The sequence below is a fragment of the Rhea pennata genome, chromosome 1 (genome assembly GCF_028389875.1).
Source record: "Rhea pennata isolate bPtePen1 chromosome 1, bPtePen1.pri, whole genome shotgun sequence".
Lineage (NCBI taxonomy): Eukaryota > Metazoa > Chordata > Aves > Rheiformes > Rheidae > Rhea > Rhea pennata.
Genome location: NC_084663.1, coordinates 201,550,729 through 201,574,968, shown reverse-complemented (window position 1 = coordinate 201,574,968; position 24,240 = coordinate 201,550,729). Strand labels below are relative to the sequence as shown.

Below are 24,240 nucleotides of genomic sequence, written 5' to 3'. Positions count from 1 at the left end.
TGATCATGTTTCTTGGTGCTGGGCAGAAGTTGTGTCCCTGCCAAATTTTATCTTTATGTTGTGATTTCATAGTCTTTCTTTAGTGTTTCTAACGCTCAAAGGCCTTTCTTCCTTGAAAGATTGATCAGTTGCTCAGCTTCATCTTTTGTAATAAATCCTGTAAAAGGCTTTAATTAGGGCATATTTTCTCATAATTCTAAAAATGTATAAATCAAAGGTATTTGAAGGAAAAATACCTACCGTCTTTCTCCCCATCTCTTCTTCCCTTTACCTACATTCACCATCTAATTGTTTTTTTAAAAAAAAATCTAAATTCAACTTAAGCCAGCTGTTATATAAATTTCAAACTTGGCTGGATATTGAATAACAGATTCCTTGCAGTATCCGGTAGAAAAAGAGAAGCAAATAATGTTGAAGTACTCATGGCCTTATTCTAAGATGTTGTGCAGACTACTTTCTTGTGCTAAAGCTGGAAATGTTCTTCTTGGGTTTTTTGTTTTTTAATTTGTCCGCAGCTGATAATAGCGTGCTTGCTACTAAGGTCAGCTTATTACACAACAGTTCACTCCATAGCTCCTGTGTATATGTTTGCCCTTTCAGCATTTGCTGCTTTCCTCTAGCAATGAAATTAGGTCCTTGTCGTGTAGAGCCAGGTGCTGTCCTATTTCTTCCTTTCCCCTCTGCCTGGTTCTGCTTTCTGATTTACCTTTCTGTTATCTCTGTGCTGCTTTCTTTGTACTCCTACATACTTGGAATGTGTGGATTTGTGTTTATTATTATTATCAATAGTAATAATAATAGTGAAATACTTTGATTCTCTGTCCTGGTCCCCCAGGCTTGTTTTTTATTAACTTCAGAGTGGTATTATGAACAGGGAAGAGTTTCCAGATAAGATATGCAAAGACGTATCCTACTTACTGAATCTTTTTTTTTTTTTTCATCTTTGCTCTTATCTGCATAAATTATAAGCACCTTCAGTGCTAAATAATTAATCTTTTTGAAAGGTTATTTCAGTGTCCTGTGATATTTTTAAGTTCATTTTAGCTGATTTTTGACATCTTTCATCATCTTAGTCGAGCAGATTTTTTTTTCAGTGTTAGGAAAAATCTTGAGATAGAGGGGAAGATACTAATTTCACAGGATATTATTATTAATTTGTCAATAAAAGATTTCTTAGGTCACTTTGTGCATACTCTGTGTTCGGGTATTTTTCATTTATAATATTCTTCTTACTAGAAAGCAAGTAAGGCAGCATTAAAAATAAGTACTCTCAAACTCTGCAGGCAACTTCTGTGGTGTTAGTGAAGTGGGTAATATTACTGAGGACTCTGAATTTTTTTTTCCTGTGTTAAACGTTATTAGAAAAATGAACTAGTAGTGTAAATGTATATATGATATTCAGCATTATTGTGCTGACTTGTGGGTTTTTTTGCCAGGGAATGAACTGGAGTGCAGTACTGCCTTGATCTAGGAAGATGTTTCATGGTTTAAAGAAAGATCCAGACTGTATACAGGAATGTTGGTGCATTTCAGATTGACTGCTGTGCCTTTCATATACTTTATTTTTTTCATAACCAGATATACTTGTGTTTGCATCTCGGTCCAAATGGTACACACTGATCACTTTTACTATTAACGAATCCCTAACAGCGTTGTCCCTTGACTCTTCTTCCCCTTCCCCTCCATACATTAATCTGAAGCCAACATAGATTAATGAGATAAAAATGACTTGCAGTTTGTTTTCACTAAATTATAATTTGCACGTGTCAGTGTTTGGGCTTTCTTGACCACTGAGCATATGGCCTCTGGTATCTAGAAACATTTTTGAGTAATTACATTTAAAGGGTGCAAGAGGAAAATCAAATCAGTGATACACAGCAAATTCCTTAGCCGCATTTTCCTGTGGGTTTTTTTTGCTTGATTCTTTGGCATTTGATATGGATTACAGTCTGCAATGGGTCTTATCATTTGGAAGAGATCCATTATGCAAAAAGCTTTGAGAAGAGATGCAATGAAGAGTCCTTGCAACAAAGGTTTTCATTTTAAAAACTTTGCTTTTGATTGAAGTTTTGTTTTACTAATATCTCAAGTAATATCTAAACTCTCTGATTTTAGTAAAGTAATTATTGTAGCCTTCCTTCTGTTTTGTTTTGTTCACTTGATAGCTCTTCTTATTAATAACAAGTCTTGCTTTGTCCTCTTGGGTTGTGTTCTGTGTTAATGTTGCTTTTACACAATGAACAGAAATTGTAACCGATTTCTTACTCCTCAAAATCAGTAAGTTGTCAGAAAACATTAAATTGTTTGTATTTTACTGTTAGCAGGAATATTTTATTCCAATAGGCAACAAGCTGTTGTCATTCACTGGACTACCTTCTAAAAGACTCTGCAGTTAATGAAGTAACTTTTGTGATTGGTGGCACTAAATACAGCTTATAATAACAAATTTTAGCCTATTGTCTGTATTCTTAGAAACATCTGCTTCTAGGAAAGTACTTGTATTTTATGTAGCTAGAGGTTAATTCAGATTCTCAGTCTCAAATACCTGCCTTTTGCTGTGCACCAGTTGCACAGAGCCTGGTTAGAGTCCCACAGTGCTTATACGTATGGCAGTGCACCTGTGCAATGGAGAATGCTGTGCCATGGCTCTAGAAACTAATTCAATACAATATTTGATGATCTGCGTAGAACCAGCCTAAACTGGAGCTGAAGATGGATTAAGGAGTTGTGTGGTGTTTTTTTAGCAAAATGTTTGTTTCTTAATAAAATGATAGAGAGCTCTGGTAGGCAAACTGGCAAATTGGCCTGCAGAAGATTAGTACTCTCAGCTTTCAATAAAAATAAATTGCCTTATTATTTAAGGCAGCAGAACAGGATTTGTCCAATCATTGTTCTTCACAGTCTAGTAGCCAAAACATTTCCATGGCTGCACTGCATTCAAGACAGTGCAAGATCATAATGCACTGCATTCAAGACAGTGCAAGATCATAAAAGTGTAGCTATCAGAGAAACTTTCTTTCAGTTCAGTCAATTTTCTGATTTGTCTCAGTGAACAGCCATACAAATGGTAGTACCAGCTCAGGAAAGGGGTAGGAATATGCAAAGGCCTCCTATAATTGTCAATGTAAAGTAACTGTGGAATTGTCCCCTTGGAAATGGCATTGTAACCCACAATGGCTAAGAAGTCAAAGCATGCACCCTACTCTGCCCTGACTCTCAATCTGCTGCCTTTAAATTCTGTTAAATATAGCCATAAGTTTTGTCAAAGCACTGAAAATTGCTCAGAATTAGATGTTCTTAAGAAATGATAAAGTAGTTTCTTGACCTAATTATTGCTTAAAACTTTTATTTCTTATGAGTGGCACTCTATGGTATTATTAAAGAGTGCCCAGAAAATGCAAAGACAGCTGTACATAAATAGTCATACATTAGTGAAAGGAAGTCAGGTGTGGCTAGATTTGGGGGGAGAAGGCTATGTTGGCTAACATAAAAATATACAAAATGTGAATTTCTGTTACTTTACTCTAAAAGCAACATTACAGTTCTTCAGTCTTCTTGAGAACGCAGTACTTTAAATGTTCTTTGATTTCTGAAATAGCATATAACTTTATTCTTTACTGAAAACAATAGATTTGAGTTAAACTTTATTAGTTTGTGTGGCAAAAGCTGTAGTATTTATATTGCATTTTCATATTCTAATTTAAGTGGAAAATGTTGAGCAGTAGAAGCTGGAAGTTACACAGTAGAAAGACATTTGGGTTACATGACTGATCAGGAGATTCAAACGCTCCAATTTCACTAGCAGCACCTAGTTTGCACAGATTGGCAAAGCAATTTTATCACTGTCTTGGGAATGTAGATCTTTCAATTTACTCTGACAGAATGTCTATAATCTCCTGCATTCATTGCATTTGCTTTCAATGTCCCTAGTTGTTTTAGGATACCTTTTGTGTTTGAATAGGAGTTGTAGCTCGCTGTGGCAAGTAGCAAGAGTCACTGCTGCTGCTTTCAGTTGGAAAACTTGGTCACTAAAAACTTGTGCATCTTAGCCTGTCCTCCTGGGCTAGTGCAGCCTGCTTCCCTCCTTCCAGGAGCTGTGAATTGGCCTCAGCCTGCCCAAGGAGAAGGGGCACTATGTGGTCTGACTTGAAGTCCTAGTCCCTTGTTTGGCCTAACTGCTGCCTCCAGGAACATTGTGGATCCTTCTTTATGCAGCCCCTGCACTCCTTGCAAAGAACCCAGGATTCACGATGTGCAGCCTGGTTGGGACAAACCCAAACCCCGGGCTAAGAAGTATGGAGGGTGCACAGCGGAGAGCAGAGACCTTAGAGCAGAGTGTAACCGTAACCTTTCATATCATCCTTTCACTCTTTCACTGCATTTAGTATGTAAATCTATCACAGTTAAGATACAAAAAAGAGTTGTAAGGAAAATTGGTTTTAAAGTGTGGAGTGTTTTTTTTTTTTTTTTTTTTTCCCTCAAGGCCAGAAGTACTGCTAAAGCAATTGGTCAGCAGAAGAGATGAGTCATGTTTAGTTGAGTATGGGATGGTCTTGAATAACAACTTTACTGGATGCAGACAGAAATGGGTAGCTGCCAGTAGGCTGCCTCTGCCTGCATGGCCTTCATGATGGCTGACCCCTTTTCATACATACCTGTCTCACAGGTGCTCTCAAGGCGCGCAAGGCACAGTGCTTTGGGGCACAGGCAGGCAGGTAGCAAGCGGAGTATGGAGCAGTGGCACAGCAAGAGGACTGCAAAGCCAGACAAGAGGCCAGACTATCTACAAATGTCCATTCCAATTTATGCTGCATTATCTGCTCTTGCAGATAGGGGGCTATCGGTGGTTGCTGAGAATCTTTTATTCACAGATACACAGAAGATGGTACATAAAAGTGAGTTCAATGCCAACTGTGTACAATAGAGTTAACTCTCACTCCATCAGTAGTACCTCCTCTTACATTAATTTTACTGGTTTTCATGATTGCAACCCCAAATGATTTGTTTTCCCCTACTCTTCATTAATTGTGTGACTCCATTTCTGAATTCACTTGTCCTCATCTGTCTGTCCATGCGTTTTCTCTGTTTCTTTTCTACGTATGCTATAACTTTGTGTTTCTCAAACAAGAACATAAATATTTAAAGTGAAGAAAAAGGTTGTGCAGATAAAGTGCCTAGAGCTGTAGCAGTCCTCTTTCCTCTGCTAGCTCTCTCCTATTCCAAGAAAGCCAGTGGAAAGTTTGATAGTTGAGCGGTATTTAGGGACAGAAAAGTAATAATTGGCCTTTTAAAGTAAATTTACCAAAAGACAGTTCAAGTCGAGCAGCATGTCATTTGTTTAACACAGTAAGAGTATGACACATGAGCAGCACGAGAGAGTCTGTCTTTCCTCAAAAGTGTGTTGAAGGTAAAAGCAAAGTGCTCTGAAAAGAGTAGTTTTGAAAACTTAAGCTGAACATGGGATGAGTGACCTGGAAGTCTGTAAGTTATTAAAAATCACTGCATTTGTTTCTCAACAGCTTGTGTATTTTGGTAATTCCTTTTTCAGACTGGTAAGGTTGATATAAATTTGTTGCTTAAGTGAGTCAGGGATAACATTCTTCCTAGTGGAAGATTCTGTAGTTCTTCCTGCTTTGAATAAGTAGCATTAATGCAAAAAGTTACAATTTTCATTTTTGGCAGTGTTTGTTCTTGAACTGATACTAGCACTGATGCTAGACTTACTTCATTTGTAGATGAGCATACACACCTAAGAATAGGCAAAATAATTCTCTCTCCTGGTTTGTGTGTATTTTTGGTGAAATGTGATTGTGTTTTATAGTTGGCCACTATCTGAGCTATATTTATCTTTACCATGCTTTTTAAGATCATATATTGACAAAACTTCATTCAGTCACTCCTGCCTTTCAAGTATTTAGAAAATACAACAGGTAATCTTCTCTTTTTCTATATGTATTGTGTAGAAGTACTAATTTCTTTTTCTTCACCTTTAAGTTTAGGATACAGAGGAGAAATTTGCTTCTTTCCTGCTTCCACTGTGGTGCAAGAAAGATCAGCAGTAGCCCTTGAAAAGGGGACCTGTGTGATGAGTTTTTTGTTGTTTGGGGGGGGGGTTGATTTGTTTGTGGGGGTTTTTTGATTGTTTATTTGCTTGTTTTTCCAACTCTGAGATCACTAGGCAATGCTGATGGTGTGGTAGATCAGGTCCTTTCAACAAGAGATAGTGTCTCTGTGGACAGAAGGGACTCCAACTGGGTTCGCATTGGCATAGCTCTTCGGGGTACTGGTCTCTGATTAAGGTTCTTCTGCAGCCTAGTGGCACTTGTGGCCTCTTCTCCCTGTTTCCTGGTCAGGGACTGTAGCCTGAGGAAACAAAAATGCAATGGGGAGACTAAAGAAAGAGGAAAGGCCAGAGAATTCTTACCACATCTAGGCAATTGTAGGAATATAGGAACCAAGGGGGCTGTTAACTGACTGCTCTAATGTCACAGTGAAGAAGGGAACTCTGCCATACTCCAGGAAGAAGGTTGCCAAGTGTGAACTCACAGATGAGAAGAATCTAAAAGTAGTGATGCAAAATAAAGTGTTTTTTTTTTCCTCCTTTTCAATGGGAAAATAGTAAACTGTAATTAACTGAAAGTAGCTGTATCACATAAAGGAATTTATTCAGAGAAGGGAAGGCTCAGGTAACATTTGGAGGATTTCTCCTGACCTCCAAAGGAAGGGCATAACATATGTGATGAAAGAGCAGTTCTTAAGTCCTCTCTTGGTTGGATGTTTTAAAGGCTTTCCTCAGATCGCCATTTGGGAAGCATTCCTGGACCCTTTCTGTTCCCCTCTTTTTTTTTTTTTTTCTTTCTGTTCCCCTCTTACTATAAATGTAATTTCACTTGTATATCAGATAGATGTCAGGCACTTCTTGGATCAAGGCTGATGTGACTAATAAAGCTTGTAAACTAATCTTTCTGTATTCTGCACTAATTTCTAATTCATAAGAAAAAAAAGTCATATGAATGAGCCTATAGGAAGTTATGCACCTTTTATCCATTTCTATTATCTGAAGATGAGGGGAAGGAATTTTATGATATTAGAACATGGCATGTTTGCCTCTGCATAATCTGAATGAAAAGACTGTATTTACTTGGGATAGATAGTTGGATGAGGCTGATGGGGGTAAAAAAAAAAAGAACAAAAAGAAAGTTGGTACATTCATGCACTCCTTGCGGGAGAGCACCTGGAGTGAGAAAAACTTCCAGTGCAAGATATGAAACTTGGTATTAAAGGAATATGTGGAATAATAATCCACAAGAATGTGAATGAAGCACGTGCAATTTAGAAAAGAAGACAGGTGGTAGGGAAGCATTGTGTGTTTTGTACAATCTACTGGAAAAGAAAATTACCTCAGACTTTTTAAAATGAAATCTCTTTGGAGGAGAATTGGAGAGTGGGGAGTGGAGAAATGTTTATTTCTGTATTTTGAAAAACTGCAGTGGTCTTCAGGTTAATATTTGAGAATGAATGAAGACCTCTAATTTTAAAAGTGAGAAATCTTGAGTATTGTGTATTAAAAGAGTATCTTCCTAAGCAGAGATAGAAAATAATATACCCCGAATAGTGATCACAAGCTAGTCAATAGATTTCTTTACTAATTTCTATATTAACAAAACACAGACTTGGTGAGCCATTTATGATCTAGGAGAGTTGCTTCAGAAAAATCAGTATATTTTTCATGTGTGCTGCTCATATATTACCTCCTTTAGAAAGATGGAGAAGGGGGCAGGGGAGGTAATACGAACATTTGCTTACCTCTTAGCTCCATCTACTTTTAGTTTTGTGTGCTTTACGTTAAAAAGTGATGGTAAAATTTTTATATTCATGAATCAAATGGTTATACATTGCTTCTATTTGTTTCACAGTAAGATAAATAAAAAATATATGTGTAGTCTGAGATTCTTAACTTCAAAAGGGCAGGCTCTCTTAGTTTTCCTAAGAAATTGCTATGGATTTGAAGATTTTAAAGATTTGTAGATGGAAGAAATCACTGATTTAATCAATCAGAAATGTCAAAATGCTTACCTCAGAAAAGGAGGATTGAACAGGAGCTTTTAAGGAAGGACTCTTAAACTTTGCTGAATGAATAAGCAGGAAATCAGAACTAATCAGACTCTATAAGGAATGGGGAAAAAAGAGACAGTCAGCTATATCTTAGGGGTCAGAAAGTATTGACAGCTCTCTTTTTGACCTTAAGAAAAGACTTAGCAAAAGTAAAGTAAACTGGAACATATGTATGTAAACATAAAAATACTTATATACATATTTACAGTGAAGTAATACTAGGCATGACAGGATGAACTTTTTTTCACTGAAGTCAGTGAAAATTCTTACTTTGTCTTCAGAAACTTATTTCTCTTTAAATTTGGTAACTGGAAACAACAAAGCATCAATTACCCTATAATGTCACATTTTGTGTATTTGAAAAGTGCATTTGAGTGTCTAACATGATCTTTTTTTTTTTTTTTTTTTTTTTTTTTTTCCCTCCTCTCCCATTTTTAGGAATTGGCTCTCCGTAGCCAGCTTCCAACAATGGAACAAGATGGTGGTTCTCAAAATCCCGTGTCATCTCCTGGAATGTCTCAGGAACTGAGAACAATGACTACAAATAGTTCTGATCCCTTTCTTAACAGGTTTGTAGGAGTAGCTACAGGAGGGGAAAAAAATTGATTTAAGATTCTGTTCAGTACATGTAATAGTTTATTTTGAACATCTGTCTGTGCCAAAAGCCACAGCTGTAAATGAATCTTTCCTTAAATGGCAAGTCTAGTAAAAGTTGAGGATTAAAAGCTGTCTCCTGTGGGAGGAAGTAGTCTGTTCAGGCTTGTAGGAAAGTTTTTTATTCAAAGTCATAACATGTTTGCTCTGCATAATGTTTGCCTATGCATAATCTGTTGACTAACAGTCATTTCAAATTACTGACTCAGAAGAATTTGTGAATAGCTTGCTATGAGATCAAACGAACTGTGAGGCACATTCAGAACTACACCTTGAGGTTCATTGTAAAGTGTCTGCCTTCACCCCTCCCCTTTACTTCAGGTATTTAACATAGTCAAAATATTGCTAAGCTAATGTTAGGTCTGCAAATAGTAGCATGTTTTCTTTTAAATGCTGTATTATTTAAAGTACTTCTCTTAATTCAAGAGTTACAATTCTTACAATATAGACTCATGTTATTTGAGTAACTTTTTCCTTAAGGAGTGTTTGTTTTGTTGGAAATACTGTTGTAATAACAGCTTGCAAATGGTTCACAGTAACTATTTCAATTTTGGACAAACTGCTGCAGCTTGAGATAGGTCACATCCATATTTTCTGTGTAGCAACTGGAAAAAAGACAAAGATCAAATTGATAAAAGCATCAAATCTATGAACCGTGTATTTTTTTTTAATTAAGGGAATTAAAATCTACTCCAGAGTATAAAGCAGTTGAAATTCAGTCACTTTAAGGGATTCTTTTGGAGGTGGTGGTGGTGGTGTTAAAGTAGTTAATTTTGTAGTAGTTCATCGAACTATTGTGTCAGCACTCTAAACTGATAACAACTCAATAACCCCTTATGTAAGAGAGAGAAATTATATATTCAGACCAGAGTTCTGCATTACTTTCCTGTATTACCTTGAAATGTTAGCCTGGCTTTAGGATGCCTGTTGTTAGTGCCCAGGAATTATAACAATATATTCATCCTTTTCTTTGATGGTACATTATTATATTCATGAAAAAGACTTAAGATTCTTCATTGTCCTTACATGTAAGTCATAATTTTCATGATTTTTGCTATCAATATGGTTTGAAACCTACTTGTAAGGTAAGAGGTCCACATGATTTTAGAGTTTGCGTGATTTTACAATTGGGCAAGCTTAGATACCTGTCGTAATTTTAGATAGTCAGAACTGTTACTGTCTTTTACTACCTTTTGTGCAATTGTGAAATCACTTCCTGTGTTTTTTTTTAAATAACTTGAGTATTGCTCTCTCTCACATTTAGGTTTTTCATCCCTAAGGATGTACTTTCAGTGTATGTAACCTTTCCAGTTGCTGGTATTTTGTCAGTTTAGCTTACCTTTGCTTAATTTTCTGCCTTTTCCAGGAGACTTCTCCATCTGTCTTTATGCTCTATCCTCATTCTAATTCTCAAAACAAGTAAAATTCAGTCAAGGCAGAGGATATGATCTTGTACTCTCTTGCCAATGGAGTCTAGTCGTTCTAGTAGTTCAGGTGATGTAAATAACATCTGTAACAAGTAGATTCTTTCTCTCCCGACACAGACAAAATTGTTGCATATGCTAATGTTTTGGGGGACAGAGAAAGGTTCTTTCTCAAGGTACCCAGTGCTTTGTATGTATCAGAGAAAGCCAAATCAACAAGTAGACCTTGCCTTTTGAGAAGAAGATAGTGGTGTATGTGATTAAACTCCCAAAGGAAGTAATTACTGTTTCAAAGTTTGGGGTTTGTCCTTCAGGAAGGTTATCTCCTACACAGACAAATCTGATTTGAAGACCTCATTTTTGTTAGAGGGAGAGTGTTCTCCATGGAATCTACTCTGGAGTCTTGTGTGATCCTTACCCATGCTGACCTTCTACCAAGGAACAGAAGGGACAAGGGATCTTAAAACTGACCTGTTCACCTGAAAGGAGCCTCTGTAGAGAGAATAGGACAGCCTTGATGTGTGGAGTAATGTACTAGCTTGAATTTCTGGATAGCTTTTGGCATCACACGGTATGTGATTGTATTTCATGATGTGCTTTTAAATGATGTAGTATCCCTACATCTTCAAAACTTGTTTTTTGATGAGAAAGAAATGCAGCTTTTGGTTTCAGGTGCCACTGTATTCACTCACATGCCAAATATTCTAGAAGTGGGCTAATGTAATTTCTCTGTGTTGTGTCTATACACACAAAATGTAAAATGATGAATCTTTAGCTACGGGCTAGATGAGCAGACAGTGAGGTGTATTGGCTCACTGGCTGAATGGCAGAGCTCAGAGGATTATGATCAGTGGCACAAAATCTAGCTAGATGCCTGACACCAGCAAGTGGGGTACCCTAGGAGTCAATACTGGGTCCAGTCCTGTTCAACCTATTTATCAGTGACCTGGAAAATGGGACAGAGTACACCCTCAGCAAGTTTGATGATACAAAATGAGGAGGAGTGGCTGACACACCAGTGGGCTGTGCTGCCGTTCACAGAGACCTTGACAGACTAGAGAGATGAGCAGAGAGGAACCTCATGAAGTTCAAGAAAGGCAAGTGCAGATCCCTACACCTAGGGAGAAACAACCCCATGCACAAGTACAGGCTGGGGACTGACTTACTGGAAAGCAGCTATGAGAAGGACCTGAGAATCCTGGTGGACAGTTTGACCGTAAGCCAGCAACGTGCGCCTGTGGCCAAGAAGATCAGTGGTGTCCTGAAATGCGTTAGGAAGAATATTGCCAACAAGTTGAGGGAGGTAATCTTTTGCCTCTATTCAGCCCTGGTGAGGCCACACCTGGAATACTGTGTCCAGTTCTGAGGTCTCCAATACAGGAGAGACGTGGCGCTACTGGAGCGAGTCCAGTGAGGAGCTACTAAGGTGATGAAGGGACTGGAGCATCTCTCATGAGAGGAAAGGCTGAGAGAACTGGGAGTATTCAGCCTGGAAGAGAAAAGACTGAGGGGTGACCTTACAGGAAGTTCTGTCTGAATATAAGGAAAAACTTAAGTGTGACAGTGATTGATCCCTATAACAGGTTGCCTAGAGAATTTGAGGCGTCTCTATCCTTGGAAACAGTCAGAAGCCATCTGGACACAATCCTGGGCAGTGTGCTCTAGGTGACCTGCTTGAGCAGGGGTGTTGGAGTAGATATCTCTGAAGATCCCTTCCAGCCTGAACTGCTGCGTGATTCTGTGAGTTAGAAATGAAGAGAAAGCCAAAGGGACAAATTCAAGTTTTTTACTTGATTGATAATTAGCAAGGGCTATTTACTGTAAAGCGCAGTTACAATTTGCCCAGTTGCAAATGGTTAACCATGCCTTTTTTTTGGTAGATCTTACCCCAAACAAAATCCTGAAAATCTGTGTCTGACTTCAGTTCAATATGCATTTTGCTTTGAGCATTGTCCTCTTCCAGATAATATTCTGTATATCACTGCATTTTATTGCATATTGCTAATGGAAAGGGGACTTCTAAAAGGACATTTGTGGATATGAGTAGCTGTCTCTGTACCAGATAAAACAGTGCAATAGTTTTGCCCCAGAGATCTCCTCAGTGTCCCTTACACTAAATTTCAGACCTCCAGCAATGCTCCTCTCTTTATAAACTACATAAATTCCCTGATGAAACAGTCTTTCTAATTTTGGGTGCCAAAGCTGGATCCAGAGTTGAAGTAGTTTGAATATTTTCCACTGCTTATGTAAAAAGAACATCCAAAGAGTATCAGGAAACCATGCTGGTTTAGAGCAGTTTGAGAAGATGTACAGTGGTATCTTAATTTATCCAGTAAATCTTTTGCCCGTGTCTTTAGTATTTATGATTTGTGGTATATTGTATTTTTAAAATGGGGCATTCAGCAGTGTGATCCTTATTAGGCTGTTTCACCTTCTGATTTACCACTCTGTTTATATATTTCTGTCTATTGTATATTGGTAGTAGTGATAATACTCTGTTTAAATTCTAAATTGTGCTTTTTTTTTTCTTTTGTATATGCATAATTTTTAACAAGCTTTTCTTTAAGAAGCATTGACTCTAACTTGGATAATGCTGTTAAGTTGCATGCAATGACTTTGGGTGGTGTGACTGTTAAATGAAGGTATCTTATGTTGAAGGGCAGAGGAAGTAAGTGTGTGTTAAGGAGTGATTTGAAGAAAGAGAAGTATCGGCCATTTGAAGTGTGATAGCAGCAGCCAAAAAACCTCAGCTAGACTGACATCTCAGTTCCAGTTCTGGTTTTAGCATTTCACCTCAGAAAGTGAAAGAGCATTTTTAACAGAAGTTTTTAATAGTTACTTTGTTGAATATGACTTCTGCAGAATTAAGAAAAAAAGGTATAATATACTGGGTGGTTATCAAATGTGCAGTGATACTATGCAAAAATGACCTTGTGAAATCTGATCTATGTATTCATGGTTTGATGGCATTTTACTTGCATCCAGTGTTGAACAGCTGTTCAGCTGTCTTGTGTTTGATTCTTTATACTTAACACAAGGTTTATGGTTATACATATCATGAGCACATTACAAGAAGGATCAGTGTATCTTCAGGTGCTAATTTGAGCTGTACATGAAACTGAACTTCATTTCATGTTCAAGATGGAAAATGATAAGGATTCTCAGTGAATGCTCCCGTAACTGAAGAAATAGATTTGAAAATGCATTGTGAAGCTTGCTAATAGTAGTTGTGGGGGGAGAGGGGAGATAAGGTAGTGTTTATGCAGCTGCTTATGCTAAGAACCATTTTGTCCAATGTGATTGCTCTCATCTTTGGCTATCGGAGCATAAGACTTGCAGACTTGTGCCTATCTGTCTTGTTTGTGTAACAAGTAATTTAAAAAAAGGATTTTGAAAATAATTAGTCAAGATAATGACTTGCAGTCTTGCATTTTTTTTGTTGTTATTGCTCTACTTGTAGAGAAATAGTTCATCTAACTTATAAGGAAGTCAGCTAGAAATGGGATTCCCCCCAGTGCACTGGTTGCTGTTGGTCATTTGGCTGGCTTGCTTTTTGTTGGCTGGAGGGGTCTTCTAAATTTCCCACTGTGGTGGTCTTGGTTTTGCTTGTTCCAGTGGTAGAGATGGCAATAATGAAAGCTAATGTATATAAAGCCTCTTACCATCCTTTTTGTTAACTGTTCTGTCAACAAGACCATTCAGAGCAGAGTTTGTTTACAGGATGGCTTCTGTACCAGTATTTGATTTATATTGGGGCTCTCTTGCCATGACATGTAAAGCTGAACGAGTAGTAATGCAACAGTGGGAAGCAATTGAAGAACTGCTAAAGTAGTTCCAACTCTTAACTCCTATTTATAACAGCAGAGAACTAAAAATACATTTTAGTGGATGATTAAGTAACAGGACATTAACATGCATATTTTTTTTATCTGTATAAAAGTGTGAAATGCTACACCATTATGAAGTTTTATAATCATTAGGGACTATTTGTAATATATTTGTAACAGTTTTTAGCTGTGGGTTTATGTGAAACTGATTTTAAAATAATGCAAAGCTTTGGTAGGCACTTTTTAAAGCTGCTTAAGTATGTTCTCATCAAGTTAAATTGAACTTAAATAATATGGTCTTAGTTGGAAAAAGCCTGCATAAAAAAAACAAGTGTCTCACACAGACAAAGGCTTCAGCTTTTAATTAGAATACAGCATTTCTTGTGATAGCAATGCCATCAAAGCCCTCAAATTTCTTCTAAAACATATGTCTAATCATTTTAACTTACTCTTTTTTTCCTCAATACTCTACCCTCATTTTTTGCTGCTTTTCTTCTGTTATAGTGGAACATACCACTCCAGAGATGAAAGCACAGACAGTGGACTTAGCATGAGCAGTTATAGTGTACCCAGAACCCCCGATGACTTTCTGAACAGTGTTGATGAGATGGATACAGGTTTGTTTTTGTTTACATTCTTAATGCATGTTTTCCAAAAATGTTTGTGTCCATTGAATGCTCAGCCCCTTTGCAATGAAAACAGGCAATTCTGAGAAGTGGTAGTACTCCTCCCATTGTTTTACCTTCTTCTGTTTTTATAACAGAAATGTTATAATTGGATTTGTGACGAATATATGTGTATTAAATTCTATTCGGGGGGGTTCATAAATAATATCACTTCTGTAGCTACATGGAATTTGAATGTTCATTTGTTCGCTACCTTATCCAGTACTGATATGTAATATTGCTTCAAAACGACACAGGACTCATCAATGTTGTCTTTTCCTTTTAAATATAAAAATAACCAAAAAAGATAAATAACATCAAGGATTAATAGAGATTAGAGTCAGTAAATGGAAGAAGTTGAAATAAAGACATGTTCTTTGTGCCTCTGCAGTCAAGTCATCTTCGATATTTGGGATAGACTTCTGTGAATCCGATTGCTTGTATGATGTGAGAGAGACAGGATTATTTATTTATTTATTTATTTTTTAACTATTTGCCCTGGTAGATTACAGGTTTGGTACTCCCAATGTGTTTAATATCCATTTTACTTTGTGTTATGACTAGGTGACAGCATCAGCCAAAGTAACATACCATCCCATCAGAACCGTTTCCCAGACTACCTTGAAGCCATTCCAGGGACGAATGTGGACCTTGGGACACTGGAAGGAGATGGGATGAATATAGAAGGAGAAGAACTGATGCCAAGTCTGCAAGAGGCTTTGAGCTCTGACATCCTTAATGACATGGAATCTGTCTTGGCAGCCACCAAGCTAGATAAAGAGAGTTTTCTTACTTGGTTATAGAGGCCTCAGGGAGACTGAATTCTAAATCTGTGAAGGATCTAAGGAGAATAGGACACCTGTATCTGAAGTTCAGAACAAGCCAGTGTGGCACACTTTGGCTTGTGTTCAGAAAAAGTAAATGAACAAATATTCAACAAGATTCTTTCGTTTTGCTCTTCCTTGTCCATCGCTGCTGTTATATATTGCTGACTTTTTTCCACAGTTGACTCTGAAGAACAGACATCTTCTTGATCTTTCTCTATTGCTGTTGCAACTACTGTTCAAGGGGGGTGGGGAGGGATGATGAGCCTATTTGGATGACGAATGCCATTCCTTTTGTCCTAGTGTGCGCTTGCATATTATTTTATCTAAGTACTCAGATTTTTGCGAGTTAATTTCTGCATGTCACTGCTTGTAGTTTGCTCAGCTAGTTGTCTCCTGCTGCCTGTGGCAAGTGGTAAAACATGACATTACTGGGGTGACAAGCCAAAAATGATATATCTGGTCAAAAGAAGTCAATATTGATTTGGAAATATGACTTAAAGGAGGGCTGAAGACTGTTTGACATTAAGTGTTTCTACTAATAGCTCTTTCATTAGTCACAAAGTGCTCTTGTGTGTGTCATATTTTATGTTATAGTAAATCATGAGTCATTTTACATAGAAACATATATGAACTTTGATTGTTGCCACGTATTCTAGCCTAACTTTTGTTTGTCAGAAATAGTTCGATTATTTTTGTTAGTTATTTTAACTGTAGCTGTAGGATGGGAAGTAATTATAGGTGTTCCTTTTTTTAATAGTGAAATCTAAGGGTTTTTTTCTGATTTCACACAGTCTTATTTAAATTTGAATTGTCTACTTTTTTATACCTAAAACATGCCTATTGTAGCCTAATAAGCTAGTGAGTACATAAAACAGTATGTTTTGCCTGTAACATTTTTATTTTTTAAAGGCTAGCTTTGAATGTAATCATTAGAATTCATGACCAGTGGCTTATTTTTCATGTTTATTTGCAAGAATTTTGAATTAGAATCTGATTGCAGCAGTATAAAACTTAGGATCCTTAGTATGGTATGTACAATTTTTAAATGCATTTTGAAGTAGCAGAAATTGTTTTAAAATGACAGATGCATCTAATCTCTCTTCTTGATTTCAGTTTTGATACCTAAGTGAATTTAGATTTTAAAATCCTTCATGGAAGAAAACCTTACTGAAAGCTTCTCTTAAGTTTCATGGCATGGAAAAATAGTTTAAACTATTACTTTCACTCTGCATTGCAGTGACAAGGATGGAACACTTTTTAAAAAATGCTCATTCAAACTCTTCAGTAAAATAGTTATCAAGTTCTGTTTGGTGAAAAATAAGCCCTGGGCAGTATATGTAGAAGACTGCAAAGATATGTGTTAGATGGTGACATGAGCAGGTAATGACATGTATATTAGTAGTAGAGCTTAGCATGGGGTAGAGGTGAATATGAGTTATCTTTATTTTAACAGGAAAAGATGTATCACTAAGTTGTCTGCAGGAGCTGACACCATTTCCAAAGAGTATTTTTAAATGAACAAAATGAGCATGAATCAAACTTTCAATATAAGCTAAGAAGTTTTGTGAGTTTTTTATTTTTTTTCTGATGAAAAATGGTGTCACCGGTTAGCACCTCTATAATTAAGGGCCTGTCACCATTCCCAGCATGAGCCCTTATTTTCAAGGGTGTTTAACAAGGCTGTAAAGATATTGTGTGAAAGTGTGAAGCTTGGTTTTGGAAAAATCTCAGCTAGCAGGGACTTCTTCAGAGAAGGGGGGGGGGATTTTTTTTAAAGGAATTGTTTATTTTTCAATTTAGGAATCAGTAAAACAAAAAATAACCCATTACTATAACTTGAAAATTTTTTGTGCTTCAGAGACAGATATGTTTTAGAATAAGGCATTAAAAATGGAAATAAGAGTCTCTTATTAAAAACTGAAGCAGCAGAAGCAGAGATTTGAAATTTGCCACTCTGTATGTACAGTTACTACTTTACATAAGTATTTTAGTATTTGAAATAAGCAAAACTGTCTGTGGCTTGTACTAGAATACAGGCAGGTTTTTAAACACCAGTAATCAAAACACATCCACAATGACAAATATGTTCTGCTACACCAGTAATTCAGTGATTAATAGGCCACTTATATTGTGCAATGACACGGTAGCTCTTAAAGCAGTATATTGTGTCCAAGATAGGGATTTTAGTAGCGTTTTTACAGTTTCATTATGAATTCCCTCTTCTTCCCTTCAGGAAAAAAATGACACTAAGCTGTTAAATATAACTTGAATGGTCTGACATAAAACCACAACAGCAAGGAAATTCAGAATTGTGTCCATTTCAGTCGTCTTCCCCAGCTGTATCTAGGTATAATAGCACATAATGCACTGAGTGCAAACTGACATGCTGTACCAAGGTACAATAAAGATGAGTATAGAACAAATTTTATTTCCTTGCTTTTGTGTGTTTGTCACAGCTTTAATATTTGAATGTTTTCTTCTCATTGTAGAAACACTAAATGGCTTATACTGTATTTGGGTAGCACTGCTTAGGGTAGATACTGACAAACTGGGAATCCTTGAACTGCTCTAACAGTAATTCAGTTTTGTGATACTTATTTTAATTGATTTTAATACATTTCCGTTCTTTTGTTAGGAAACATACCATAGAGATGCTGTATTGTTGGCAATCGACATTAATTTGGATTTTTTTTGTTTGTTTTCTGCAAATGCATTGTTTGATGAAGTGGTTAAAATTGTTTGAAATGCGAAAGTGTTTTGGGTAGTATTTTATACTGATGTATATATTGAAACAAATCATTGTAATAATTGTAATAGCTTTTAGTTATAAATACACTACATGCAGAAGACAGATGGAGCTGTACAGTACTGTGCTGTTCAACATCTGGGCAGGGCTACTGCTTGGAAACAGGTTGCAGTGTCAGTAAACCATATGGATCAAATATTGTACCATTCAGTGTTGGCGCTCACCAATGCAAAAGGAGAAGAGACAATTTCAACATGATTAACACGACATAGCTTTCACACCTCTGATAAATTAGTACTAAAGTGACCTTTTCACTTACAAGCATGTTTTTTATACAAATTAGCAGGCATGCCTGTGTAAAGTAATTTGTTTTTTGTATCTTGGAAAAAATACTCTCCACATTTAGAATGTTATATGTTAGAGAACTCTTAAATGCACCCTTGACAAAAATTATATATATTAGTTACCAATGTTACTTTTTTAGATATGAGCATGACTGTAAGTTAGGTACTTAAGTACATTCTGTTACATTATTTTTCTTTATGTAATACTTTTTCAGTTGTTTTATTTGGTATAAATATATACTTTGTGCTTAAACATCTTTGTTTGTTTTTAACATTCAATAATATGTATAGATACTGATTTCCTTCAGTAAGATGGATGCATTGAGTTGTTGGAATTCCTGTCTTAGTTTGTCTGTTCTCACCTCACCCCCGTGTAGCAGTTTTTGTAATCATAAACTCTGGTCCTGCAAACATTGTGTACAAGCTTAACTATAAGACAGAGGAGTCCCACTGAAGTCAGTGGAGGCTTAACTTTAAAGTATACATCTTAAGTGCGTTTGCAATGTTGAAGAGAAAATGACTCTCTTGAGTCTCGTGTAGTTTGTGTAGAACAATACTGTTAATACAGCAAAGTAACTTTTACTGCATATGGCAGTATATTGCAAACTGGTAACAGAAAATCTGTTACCTACTATAAGAAAGCATCCACTTTATTGCAGATATGTTTGCAGTGTTCAGAATCTTCCCACATGGCAGATACTTTTGGCTAACTCCAAGCTTATACAATGATTTGTGGCAGACTATCAATAAAGAGATGCTATTTTCATTTCCAAGTTTTGACTTATGAATTGTGAAATATGTAATGACATACCTTGAAAATGTTCTGAAGCTTTTAGTTTAAAAGTTTTGGTGCAATTCTTTAATGTTGACTTTCTCTGGAAGAGAAATTCTTTTTTATTATTATTTTTTTATGCAGTGCAATTCTTGATGGCTGAAGTCTTACAGTATTTGCATTTTAGCAGTTCCAGAGGTGCTAGTGTTCAGCATTGAAATGCCTCAACCCTGTAAAATTGAGTGTCTCCTTAGTTAAGGTTCAGAGCCCTATGCTTCCATCAGCTATGAACCCTTGAATAAAAGGCAGAAACTCTGTTTAGTCATTCAGATCTTTATAAATTTAAACCCAACCCATTGTACCTTGCCCCTGGGAGTGGAAAGCCAGTGCCAAAGCATGACAAGGCACCAATTTTGTATGCTGATATCACTATCTGCCATTTATAAGGTGGTGACATATTGCAGTAGTTGAAGTATGAGTGACCTTCTGAGGCAGCCCTAAGTAGGCTGTATTACAGCAAAGCAGGATATCAGGTCCAGGTCTTCCAGATTCGCTTGGGAATTCTTTTTTAAATGTTTTCAACACCTGGTTATAAATAAGAAGTATTGGTTTTACTAAGCCAGAAAACGTGTGCTTCCAAGGAGGCTTTGAGTCTTCCCTATGCTAATGTACAGGAGAGTGTCCAAAAAAAAAAAAATCGCCTTGGATCGTTAACAAATAATTATTTGAGATCAGGCTGCAATGTGTCTAGTTTCTCTAGCTCTGGAGGTTCATTCTGAGGCAGCATAGGCACATCAGTTTCAGTTACCACATCAGTTCCTCCATAGTTTATATTTTTCTGAAGAACACTTACAATGTGCTGCTTGTCCCATTTTATCGCCATTTGTTAACAATAAAGTTATTTGGATGTCATTAAAATAGGAAGGCATCTGTGCCACGTAAGAACTTTTTGCTGACCTGGATGAAATGGTAAAGCCAACAGTAACGGAAGAATCAACTTGTCTTTAAAATGTAGGGCAGAACTTTGTACCAGCATATCATACCCAGTACTTGGTGTCTTCTCCTCTATATGGGAATAAAGGTCAGTCAGATTATAGAATTTTGTATATTAAACTGTCTTGCATAAGAATATGAGGAGCAAGGTTATTGTATCATGTTTTCCTGTCTTTTTTCCTTTTACAAAAAGACTTGAACGGGCAAGAGTAGCCCGAGAGGCTGTCTCACTTATCAATCATGTAATAACGAAACAGAGCTCCATCAAAATGGGAGGATACTTCCCACCTGGAATGCCTTTTCCTCCTCTAGCTCCTCCCTTTAGTATTTCTAAATTATTTATTGTATCAGCCATCTACTAGTTTTGTTATAACACCTAAAGGCTTTGCTCAAGACTGGGAGCTGTAGTGCTACGTGCAGTTCATCCGTAAAGGAGGAAAGCGTTCCTCCCAATGGTATTCACCTGTCATGCTCTTCAAGGTATGTAGCATAAAGCAGAAATTGCAGTCTGAATCCAAACATGCTACGCAGCTACTCTTACAGGATAGATTTTTGGTAAGCAAGTTCCTTTGAGTGATGGTGAATGCTTACTCCAGTTGAACTTCCCAGAGCCTAGAAAAGGTCAGCTTGCTTTCTTCGTTACTGGGAGCTCAGTGGCAGACTCGGCCAGCACAGAGTCTTCTCCAGTCCAGTGCCACTGTGCCAGCTAGGCATGCCCAAGTAGCACTCTTTCAAAATGATGCTAATGGTGATTTTTAAAGCTGACATTTTTATTCAGTCTTTCACTCATAATTACATTAGACACACAAACACAGTTGTCTTAGTTTTCTTGACGGACAGACTTTTTCAGCCTTCGCTTGATGGCATAATCTTCTCATATCTGCCACCCACTGATGAACAGTGTGACTCCAAGAGGTCCAGCTGCAACTCCGGACTTTCAAAGCTCATAGTTTGGGCTAAAAAGAGATCCTGGTCGTATCTGTGACAAAACCCCAAGCCCACACTTTAAAGAAGTTGTATGATTCAAATAGTGATACCTCAGAGCAAATGGTAAGAGCTATGAGATGCCTTCTGATTACACCAGTGACTTTCAACCTGTGATTTGCTGGCTACAAGGTGCTAGAATATCTGCTTAGTCAAAAAAGTTATTAACAGAAGTAGAACCTGTTTTACAGGCTTACACTTGCTGTACAGGGGCTTGCGTGACTGGCTTAGTGTCAACAAAAGATGTTGACAACTATTAGACTAACTAAAACCTTCCATGCGGCAGCATGATTTCTTTTTCTTTTTCTTTTCTTTTTTTCTTTTTTTTTTTTTTTTTGTCTCCCTTGCCACCACTTTTTTCCCCATCCCCAGTTGATGAGCAACTGCTTTAAAGCCCTGTCTTTTAGATTTATATACCACTATTTTTAAAACTCTTTGTGATTTTTTTTTTCTTAATTGTGTGATTCTCTTTAAAAGGTCTTTGCTCTTGTTACAACCTTTCAGGATCTTTCATTTCTCAACTGCAAGATCAAAACAGCTTTTTGCGCACACAGTGATGCTCAGAGAAAGCAGAGCTTACAGTGATAAATAGCCCAGAGGTCTTCTCCAAAAACATTTATTAAAATAGGTATTGAAAAATGCATCTGGTTCCAGTTTAAAACAGAGAGAGACAAGGAGATCATTAATCTTAGCATTCTCTAGATTCTTATCCAAGTAGAAAGGACCTTGACCCACGGGCATTTAACTCGCAGCCTTTTTGGGCACTGAACAAGTTAAATTTGGTAACTTTGTGAAGATAATTTTTCTCCAGATGGGATGTGCACCAGTAGATCACTGAGAAACTGAAATTTCTCTTTGCAGCTTCATGGCGAAAATGCTAGAAAACCTGATAGCCAAGTAGTAATATCAACATGTGAGTTAATCTCTGTACTGGCCCTGGCTTGGAAAGCAAACTGTTCTTACTGTTTTACGTGAAAATCCATGGTGAGGTCAGGTTCGTCATAACTATAAACTCTTCTCAGGTGAAGTTTGCTGTTGTGACATACAGATTTTGTTTTATGGACATGCTGGAAATAAAATAGTGAAGTCTGATGAAGGCCATGAAAATCAGAAGGAAGCAGATCTGTCTTGCTGTGTTAGGGCAGAGATTCTTAGTTGCTCTTAGAACTGTCTTGCTTCTAATGAAGTGAAGGCATCTAGTGGACTTGTTGCTTTATTTGAGCTGGTTTCACATTTGTTTGCATTTTATTTTTAGTGCTGCTAACTTTTAACAGATGGCCATGTTATCAAAGCGAGTCCATTGGTGACAAATGAAACAAAGGCTAAAAATGCTTTTTAAAATGCAATGTTAGGTGTGCTCTGGTTGAGTACAGGACTCCCACCTTGTAATGGCACATCTGACTTTCTGCTTAGCCTTAGGCAAGGTGTTTTACCATTTCACAGGAAAGCAAGATGGCATGGTTTTGCTTGTTTCCTGGGAGCACTGAAATGTTAATTAATGTTTGCGAAGTGCTTTGAAGGTAAAGTGGTTTTTAGGTGCTTCCTACTCCTATATTCTAAATCGCTGCTGTTGTTGGGGTCTTTAACTGGGTGGTATCACCAAGACATAAGGATATGATTTTTGCCATCAAGTGTGAGATACACATCCTATCCTGTCTAATAAACCCACAAATACGTTCCTGTAAAGTAAGTGTATATCAACTGATAGTTCTCACTGGCCTGTGTGCCGGTGGGAAAGATGAGCTGACTCAAGACAAAATTATCTTGAATTACCTTGTATTTGCTGATAAAAGCATACAGTTACCACCAATAGACTAATATGTACCAGCTTGTCATTCTCTATTAATTTTTGTGCCTAAGTCCTCAGGTTTTAGCTATTTAGCCAAAACCTTCAGATCCAGCTTGCATACTGAGTTTTATCCAGCCTTCTTTCTGCAAAACTAAAGTAATCTTTAGGTGTAAAAGTATCTTCTATTGATTCTGAGTTTGAAGGCTGAAAAAAGTCTTCAGTCATTATACATATACACACAGACGGAGTAATACTGCATGCATTTGTACACACACATGCATGCACATATTTTATATAACACTAATTTCCTGTCTAAAGGCAATTCATGTTTTCATGAGCATTATGATGTTTGGTCTCATTCATAAGGAAAAAAGTAATTAGAGTGTCATCCTGATTATGAAGTCTCTTTGACTTGCTTATATTCAAATCTTCAGGATTTGAGGTGCTATTTGGGAACCTTTCAACCATAATTAAAAAGGAAATAAATAATGGGAGGGAGCATGAACACACACGCTATTCAGCTATAGAACCTCTCAAGAAACCAATCTAAAATAGCCACAGTGCCCCATATGCAAGTTAGTTTAGCTATTTGGTACTTAAAGGCACCTAGGAAAAAGAGAAGATGGGTTGCTAGCCCTTTCCCTCTGATATCGTACACCCCGTTGTGTTTATGCTGTGGCAGTGTGATAAAGGGAAGTTGATTTCAGATTTGTCTGACCCTGTAGATTACCTTCGAGTCCAATGCGTGATCCAGGCTGTGCATCTCAGTGTATGCACATTCTGTACTTGCACAGCCATGTGTGTGCGCACACAAGCACACACACACACACACACACACACACACACACACACACACACATTTGCAGACACGTACGTGTGTGCCTAAGGAGACAGAGAACTAGCACGCTACGGAGTAAGATGTTCACTCTTAACAGGGATTAAACCTCTAATGGGTGCCTGATGCAGCCGAGCTTTGTGTTCCACTGGCACACAGCACATACTCCACTACTTGCTTGAGTTATTCCTTTTAAACAGACATTAAGATGTTTTTGGATTACTTCCCTATCCCCAAGATCCCATGACAGTTGCTGAGGTTTCTT

At 37.2% G+C, this 24,240-nt stretch overlaps 1 protein-coding gene across 8 annotated transcripts in view; it reads left to right on the top strand.

The window, feature by feature from the left end:
- The window catches only part of YAP1 (Yes1 associated transcriptional regulator), a 95,706-nt gene extending 76,331 nt beyond the window's left edge, over positions 1–19,375 (top strand). For all 8 annotated transcript variants that reach the window (XM_062567288.1, XM_062567287.1, XM_062567291.1 and 5 more), the window contains 3 exons: positions 8,554–8,684; positions 14,525–14,637; positions 15,250–19,375. In XM_062567288.1, the coding sequence (XP_062423272.1) occupies positions 8,554–8,684; positions 14,525–14,637; positions 15,250–15,488 (483 nt within the window). In that variant the 3' untranslated portion in view covers positions 15,489–19,375. The remainder of the gene's footprint in view (positions 1–8,553; positions 8,685–14,524; positions 14,638–15,249) is intronic.
- The last annotated feature ends 4,865 nt before the right edge of the window (positions 19,376–24,240 follow it).